Source organism: Lepidochelys kempii, chromosome 1 (genome assembly GCF_965140285.1).
Source record: "Lepidochelys kempii isolate rLepKem1 chromosome 1, rLepKem1.hap1, whole genome shotgun sequence".
In the NCBI taxonomy this organism is placed as follows: Eukaryota; Metazoa; Chordata; order Testudines; family Cheloniidae; genus Lepidochelys; species Lepidochelys kempii.
In genome coordinates, this window is record NC_136380.1 from 111,932,894 (window position 1) to 111,941,523 (window position 8,630).

At 48.4% G+C, this 8,630-nt stretch overlaps 1 protein-coding gene across 1 annotated transcript; it reads left to right on the forward strand.

The window, feature by feature from the left end:
• The first annotated feature begins 648 nt into the window (after positions 1-648).
• Positions 649-5,536, forward strand: LOC144930724 (endogenous retrovirus group K member 5 Gag polyprotein-like). The gene is made up of 2 exons (XM_078853681.1): positions 649-2,759; positions 4,115-5,536. The coding sequence occupies exon 1, from the start codon at positions 652-654 to the stop codon at positions 2,239-2,241; it is 1,590 nt and encodes a 529-aa protein (XP_078709807.1). The 5' UTR covers positions 649-651; the 3' UTR covers positions 2,242-2,759; positions 4,115-5,536.
• Positions 5,537-8,630: the final 3,094 nt, after the last annotated feature.

Sequence of the window (8,630 nt, forward strand, 5' to 3'; positions counted from 1 at the left end):
AGGGCTTCTAAATTTAACAACCGGTTCTAGCGAACCAGTGCAAACTGGCTCCAGCTCACCACTGGAGGTAACTGTCCTGCTCTAGTCAGCACTGGTGAGTTCTCAGCTGGAGTACTGTGTCCAGTTCTGGGCACCACTCATTAGGAAAGACGTGACCTGAAGGGTTAATGTCTAGCTATTCCACCTGGAAGCAGGCGGGGCACACCCTGACTGTTTCCTAGAAGCAATGCACACATTGCTCTATCCAAGGACAAGGGCTAGATATGAACCCTGAGAACTTGATTGCTTGGACAGCAACTGTGGGAGGTTTCTTTAGCCTGGGCTCAAGGCCTGAGAACCAGGATTGTAGTAGATAGAGGATGGTAACTAAGCATATGAATCAACGTCATACATTCCTTTGTGTAGCAGTGTGTAATGCTTAGGGGGAGAAATATAATAAAAGGAGAAGGTGGAAGGCAGGGGGGGGAGAACAGCCCATCTCCGCTGACCAGCCTGTTTGCTTGCATAAAGCTGTGTTCTGTCTCATCACTGAACCGCAACAACTGGCGCCCAAACGTGGGGCCCTCAGCACTCACCTCGCCCGGCAAGGGTTTCAGACGCGTCACTCATCCACTTCGTGGATCCCGGTGAGTATTTTTCATCGTGGTAAGTATGGGAAGCTCCCTCTCTGCTTTGCAAGTGCAACACCGCAATGAGCTGCAGTATTTGCTGCGTAAGGCTCAGCATGACTGCCCGGCTCGAGAACTCACTCTCCTGCTACAGGAGGTGCGTGCCAAGTGCCCGTGGTATCCTGAAGCTGGAAGCCTTAAGCTAGCGGACTGGGAGCGATTGGGCCAGACATTGCACAAAGAGCCTCGGGCACCCGTGCAGGCTTTACATGCCTGGCACCTCTGCCGCGACATGGTACAGCATGTCGCCTCGGACAGACCCTCCCTCGCGAGGCTGGTGCTCTCGCCGCCCCCGTCCGCCCCTGCAGCCATCCCCCCTCCTGGCGATGCGACACAGCGTGTCGCCTCGGAAAGGCCCTCTTCAGCACCAACAGAGGAGCTGCCGATCCTGCCACCCCCGTCCGCTCCTGCAGCCATCCCTCCCCCTGCTTCGCCCCCAGTGCCTCTATTACCACCGCCTCCCTGGCCTTCCCCACCGGAGCCGGTGTGTGATCACCCTCCCCCCATGGGGCCCCCCGGAGAGTCATCTGCATCTGCTCAGAAGCTTTCGCTGGTGCAACAAATGGTTCACGCAGCGAAAGCTCGATCAGATCTTACAGCAGAGGAGCTGGCTGATCTGGTCTCCGTTTGCCTGGTGACCTGGCAGAATGATGACCAGGGCAACCCCGTGGGCACCTGGACCACTCTGCCATACTCGGTGGTTAGAGAGGTAAAGAAAGCAATTCGTGAATTTGGCCTGACTAGCACCTTTGTGCGTGGTCTCATTGAAGGGATGGGTGCTGGGTACTCCCTAATCCCTGAGGATTGGAAAACGCTGCTGCGCATGATGTTGTCACCCAGTCAGTATGTTATTTGGCTTAGTGAGTATCGGCAGATGGCAGAACGCCAAGCCCAGGTATATAGAGAGCAAGGTATCATTTATGAGCATTTGGCAGGGGAGGGCCAGTTTGCTACTATTGAGATGCAGTCTCAACTCCCTCAGGCCGTCTTCCCCATTATTTCCACCTGTGCCCAGCATGCTTTCAAGAAGGTCCCGGATTCAGGCAAGCCTACCAAAAGCTTTGTCAGTATCCGTCAGGGTGCCTTAGAGTCCTTTTTGGATTTTACCAACAGATTGCAGGAGGCTATCCTCCGACAGGTGGATAACACTGAGGCAGCTCACGAGCTCCTGTTAAAATTGGCAGTTGAAAATGCAAATGAGGATTGCCGCCGTGCTCTCCAGGCAGCACAAGTCTCTGGTATTTTAGAGCTCTCAGACATGCTGCGGGCGTGCCAGAACATTGGCACACAAGCCCACAAGGCTGGAGTTCTGGCTGCCGCCCTCAGAAAAACTGGGAAGGAGGGGAAGCGCTGTTACCGCTGTGGAAAGGAGGGTCGTTTTCAGCGGGAGTGCCGCTCATCTAAGGCACCAGCCCGACCCTCAAAGAAGTGCCCCAAGTGTGGGAAAGGTTATCACTGGGCTAATCAGTGTCGTAGCGGGTCGGGAAACCGCGCGACAGGTCCCCCCCGAACCCAGGGCCAAACGGGGGTGTTTCCTACTCAGGCAATCGCTCCTCTGCCTTGGAATCCGTAGACTCTATGAGGGCAGTGACTGCTGGAAGTGCAGGGCTTGATTTGATCATGCAGGAGGACACTGACTTTCAGCTGCCAGGGGAGGTCTGTGCCATACCTACACAGGTGACGGGACCTCTCCCTGCCGGCTTTGTAGGTCTTGTTCTCCCTCGCTCACATGCTGGGAAACAGGGCTTTTTTGTCATTCCAGGGGTCATTGATGCTGATTACACTGGCATTATTAAGGTTCAGGTGTGGACTCATCTTCCACAGTCGCTCCCACGTGGACGGTCAATTGCACAATTGATTTTAGTCCCCTATCAGGTGCCAGCTGCCGAGGATCGAACTCGGGGTGGAGGAGGCTTTGGATCTACGTTGTCTCACTCGCCGTCTCACAGCGCGTCTTCTCCACTTGTTGCTCTGACAATGTCAGTCCGCCCCTCGAAACCTCAGTTAACACTTCTTTTAAATGATGTTCCTTTTACAGGGCTGGTGGACACTGGAGCTGACGTTACAGTGATTCGTGATCTGGAGTGGCCGGTTAGTTGGCCAACGGTTCCTTCTAAAGAGTTGTGGGGGATTGGGGGTAGCAAACCCGGGCGCCAAAGTTTGTCTTGGGTCACGGTCTCTAAACCAGGAGGCCGTGCCCTTGCTACAATCCGCCCTTTTGTGCTCCCTGTCCACCTCAATATTTGGGGCCGTGATTTACTTACAAAGTTAGACACCACCCTCGATATTAACATCTGATGGCTCTCCCCACCGAGGTGTAGTCACTTATCAGTTGGGTGACCCCCCTCGTTGGCATTCTCGTTTTACACTGCCTCAGCGTTCGGCACAGTGTTCAGAATTAGCTGCTGTTATTTTGGCCTTTCAACTTTTTGCTGATTGTCCCTTTAATTTAATTGTGGATACCCATTATGTTTATCAGGTAATTGATCATTTACCCCTTGCCCTCATTACCCCTCAGGTTGATGCAGACCTCCTTCACCTGTTTTTGTCTTTACAGCATCTTCTTGCCACTCGTTATTTCCCTTACTTTGTTGCTTATATTTGCAGTCATACCCCTCTGCCTGGGCCACTCACTGAGGGCAATGCACGCGCCGATCGCGCGTTGCGTGGTCAGGTAAATTCCCTTTTTTCTGACCCCATTGAAAGCCATGCCTTTTTTCATCAGTCTGCCTCTGTTTTGGCCCGGCAGTTTCACATTCCTGCTGATCATGCACGTTCCATTGTTCGTTCCTGCCCCCACTGTGCTGCTGCTGCTCCTACTTTTTCTTATGCCGTTAACCCCCGAGGTACCGCAGCAAATCAGCTGTGGCAAATGGATGTTACTCATGTACCACAATTCCGCCCCTATTCATTTTTACACGTTTCCGTTGATACTTATTCAGGCTTCCTTTGGGCAACCCCACAACGTGGGGAAGCCACTAACAAAGTTATTCACCATTTGCTGGCCTGCTTTTCTGTTATGGGTCGCCCTTGCCAAATTAAAACAGATAATGCCCCAGCCTACTGCTCTGCAGCCCTCTCCACCTTTTGTGCCCGCTGGGACGTCCGTCTTAAACACGGAATCCCTTATAATTCCACGGGCCAAGCCATTGTTGAACGTGCCAATCGCACACTCAAAACCTTGCTAGATAAACAATTAAAACAAGGGGAGCTGCATCTCCGAACCTTAGGAGACATTCAACAACAAATGTATATCCTCTTGTTTACTTTAAATAATTTAACACTGAATGCAGATCAGCAGACCCCTGCGGATCGGCATTTTCACAAACCTGAGGTACTGGAAAGACCGCGTGTCCTTTACCGTCAGCTGCCCGATCCACAGTGGTTGGGCCCAGCACCTCTAATCACTTGGGGTCGGGGATATGCTGCTGTGTCTCTCCCTGCAGGACCGTTGTGGGTTCCAGCCCGGTGCGTGCGACCAGCACTTAAACAACATGGCATGGCACCAGGGGCTGTCGAATCCCATACCAGAGTTTCAGCTGACCTTGGAGGAGACCGCGTTGCCCCCCGAGTCGACAACGGCGGGACGGAAACGGAGGAGGCGTAGCGTCCCAAGCCAGCCCGTGACATGGGGAGCAGTAAAAGCGTTGGTCGCCACGGCTCAACGAAAACTGGCAGCAGATCAGCAGCCAGAAACTCCTAAGACTTTGTTTGTGGCGATTCTCGCCCAAATCACTGCTAATTCTGTGATGATTGTGTGCCTTTTGTGCCTGCTATTTCCTGTAGGGGTTGGCTCGGAAGCGCCTCCCCCGTTACAAGTCCGAAGGAGAATAAGATACTGCTCTTTGCTTATGCTAATCTTTTCTCCCAGTACTCTAGCATGGCTAATTGGGGCCCGGCCAACTATATTCTGCCTCGCACGGCTATATCCCTCCACACACCGTACCCGGCCGGGGCTCACAATGTCACCTGTGCGCGTGCAGTTAACTGCACTAGTACAAAGGTGCCATTGGGCTGTCAAAAAATTTCTCAATCCCTTTTAAATTGTTCCCATGCTGTTAATGTTTCATATAATTATGGCCATATCATCCTACCATCAGGATGGGTTTTTACTTGTGGTTCATGCACCTTTAATTATATTCCTGCAAATTTAAGTGATGGCACCCTTTGCTGTCTTAGTAGAATGATACTTATATTGCCTTTTGCTGGTTACAATTGTAGTAAAAGAAGTGTACCCCTTTTAGATGATTATATTGCAGATGTTAAGCTTTTGGTTATTTTGTGTTTGTAATCATTGGGCTTATTTTTTGTTGTTGCTGTGTACAATGTATTCCTTCCTTGTTAAGACTTTGTGAAATTTTGCCCTGGAAAGCTCCCCAGGTTATGTCCTTGTCTGTCTGGGAGTTAAATAGCATGACAAAACAAATTGGCGGCTACCATGAGATGGCCAACTTCAATAAACAAAAAAGGGGAGATGAAGGGTTAATGTCTAGCTATTCCACCTGGAAGCAGGCGGGGCACACCCTGACTGTTTCCTAGAAGCAATGCACACATTGCTCTATCCAAGGACAAGGGCTAGATATGAACCCTGAGAACTTGATTGCTTGGACAGCAACTGTGGGAGGTTTCTTTAGCCTGGGCTCAAGGCCTGAGAACCAGGATTGTAGTAGATAGAGGATGGTAACTAAGCATATGAATCAACGTCATACATTCCTTTGTGTAGCAGTGTGTAATGCTTAGGGGGAGAAATATAATAAAAGGAGAAGGTGGAAGGCGGGGGGGGAGAACAGCCCATCTCCGCTGACCAGCCTGTTTGCTTGCATAAAGCTGTGTTCTGTCTCATCACTGAACCGCAACAGTGACCAAATTGGAGAGAGTCCAGAGAAGAGCAACAAAAATGGTAAAAGGTTTAGAAAACCTGACCTATGAGGAAATGGGCATGTTTAGTCTTGAGAAAAGAAGACTGAGGGGGGACCGGATAACAGTCTTCAAATATGTGAAGGGCTGTTAAAAGAGGACAGTGATCAATCGTTCTCCTTGTCCACTTATGATAGGACAAGAAGTAATGGGCTTAATCTGCAGCAAGGTTGATTTAGTTTAGATATTAGGAAAAACTTTCTAACTGTAAGGATAGTTAAGCTCTGGAATAGGCTTCCAAGAGAGATGGTAGAATCCCCACAACTGGAGGTTTTTAAGAATTGGCCAAACAGACACCTGTCAGGGATGGTCTAGATTTAATTGGTCCTGCCACTTCGCAGGGGGCTGGACTTGATGACTTCTTGAGGCCCCTGCCTGCCCTGCATTTCTATGATTCTATTATTCTTATTGCTAGTTCCACCTCCATTTACTTGCAGCATGCTATATAAATTAGACCTCAAGATGGAGCTTTTCCACCGTGGCCAGTGGAGAGCTCCAGGATTTGACTGATACCATCATTGGTCTAGAGAAGGGTGTTCTACTGAGCTATTGAAACAGCACAGACCTCTTGGTATCTGTTGCCTAAAAAGGCTAAAAGTGTGAACAAATATTGTATTTTTAATCTGAGATATATGTTTACTCTGTTGTTCTCTTTTATTGTCTATGATGTCATCTGAAAAAGCTTGATGGGGAAAACTTGGGGAGGAAATTCTTAACAAGCAATCTAGGGTCTCAGGCCCCCATCTCCTTGTCATTTACAGTATTTTAGAGGTTGTTTGAAAGTCTTAAGAGATATACACACACATCAATACGTTATTTTGCAATTCAGACACAGACATATTCCTCCTTGAGTTCATTAAATGTTCGTTACATTGGAACCATTTTTACCACACATGTACTTTTTTGGTTAGTTTGAAACCTGGAGAAAATTACGGAACGTGTTTCCGTTACTTTTTCTAATTTGGTGTTGGACTGGTGTATCACATAGTGCGGCTTCAGATGCCTTGCTTGGCTAAAACCTACCCCCTAAACCCTTTGGGCTAATTTTTGCAGCGAGTAGCTGTATTTTATATGCTTTCTCTGAACGAATCAGAAAAGAATTCTTGGTAGCATCAGGAAGTGACTTTATGCTGCAGTGTAATGGGGATGACCGTTCATCCTTCTTCCCCACCGATCATCTAGAATTTGAGATAGGCACTTGCTCTTCCCATCAGCCCCTCAGAATTACTGTGGGGGAAGGGGCGGTCAAGCAGCCCATTCACTGATGATGGTGGAGGAAGGTAGTACTCATTGCTCCTGGCCAAGATCAGTCTGAGCTGACTCAGCTGCTGAAGATTCAGGAATATTGTTATAGCAACATTCATCAAACTCTTCCAGAAAATAGTGGTCTCCTTTTATGAAGCTGATTGATAAACTCATCTTGAAATAACCTAGATGCCTGTCTTGCAAAAGGGGAGCTTTTTTCCAAAACAAAGCTCAAACTCTGAAACTGACCTTGGTGAATGGGTTTGTCAGAGATGGTTTGTTACAGGGTCTAATGGATGGAGGGGGACCATATGGGGACAAATGGCCATGTAGCATGGGAGTGGGGGAGAGGAAATAAGCTAGATATGCATACTAGATTTTTATGTGTTTTTGCTCTAGTGAGACTGGTTTATTATGTGCTCTTACACTATATATAGTTTACTGATGCTAGATGCTGGGGCTTGCATGTGGATTTTATTATACTTTAAGAGTACAGGGCATGCTTTGTAGGATGCTGGTGAAAAACAGGCTGGTTTAATCTTCTCCTTACCAGCACTCCCCTCACTAACCACCATGTGATCACTCTCATAGATGTTAAGGTCAGATGGGACCATCGTGATCATCTAGTCTGACCTCCTGCACATTGCAGTCAACAGAACCTTGCCCACCCACACCTGTAATAGACCCCTAACCTCTGGCTGAGTTACTGAAGTCCTCAAATCATGGTTTAAAGACTTCAAGTTACAGAGAATCCACCATTCATACTAGTTTAAACCTGTGAGTGACCCATGTCCCAAACTGCAGGGGAAGGTGAATCCCCCATACGGTCTCTGCCAATCTGACCCTGGGGGAAATTCCTTTCCGACCCCAAATATGGCGATCAGTTAGATCCTGAGTATGTGAGCAAGACCCATCAGCCAGACACCTGGGAAAGAATTCTCTGTAGGACCTCAGGGCCCGCCCCATCTAGTGTCCTATCACTGGCTGCTGGACATATTTGCTGCTAGCAGTTGCAGATCAGCTGCATGCCATTGTAGGCAGCCTTGTCATGCCATCCCCTCCATAAATTTATCAAGCTCAGTCTTGAAACAAATTAGGTTTTTTGCCCCCATTGCTCCCCTTGGAAGGCTGTTCCAGAACTTCACTCTTCTGATGGTTATAAACCTTTGACTAATCTCAAGCCTAAACTTGTTGATGGTCAGTTTATAGCCATTTGTTCTGGGGTCCACATTGGCACTTAGCTTAAATAACTCCTCTCCCTTCCTAGTCTTTATCCGTCTGATGTATATATAGAGAGCAATCATATGTCCCCTCAGTCTTCTTTTGGTTAGGCTAAACAAACCAAGCTCTTTGAGTCTCCTCTCATAAGGTAAGTTTTCCATTCCTCAGATCATCCTAGTAGCCCTTCTCTGCACCTGTTCCAGTTTGAAGTTTTCTTTCTTAGACACGGAAGGCCAGAATTGCACACAGTATACCAGATGAGATCCCGACAGTGCCTTGTGTAATAGTAACAACACTTCCCTATCTCCACTGGAAATACCTCACCTGATGCATCCTAGGACCACAGATGCTGGAACAATTTGTATAGTGGGGGTGCTGAGAGCCATTGAACCAAATTTAAATCCTGTATATGATGGAGAGGATGCAGCAGCACCTATGCCTACGGCTGCATTAACCTTTTTCATGATCGCATCTCATTGGCGGCTCATAGTCATCCTGCAAACAACCAACACACCCAAGTCTTTCTCCTCCTCTGTCACTTTCAGCTAAATCCCCAGCTTATAGCAAAAATTCTTGTTG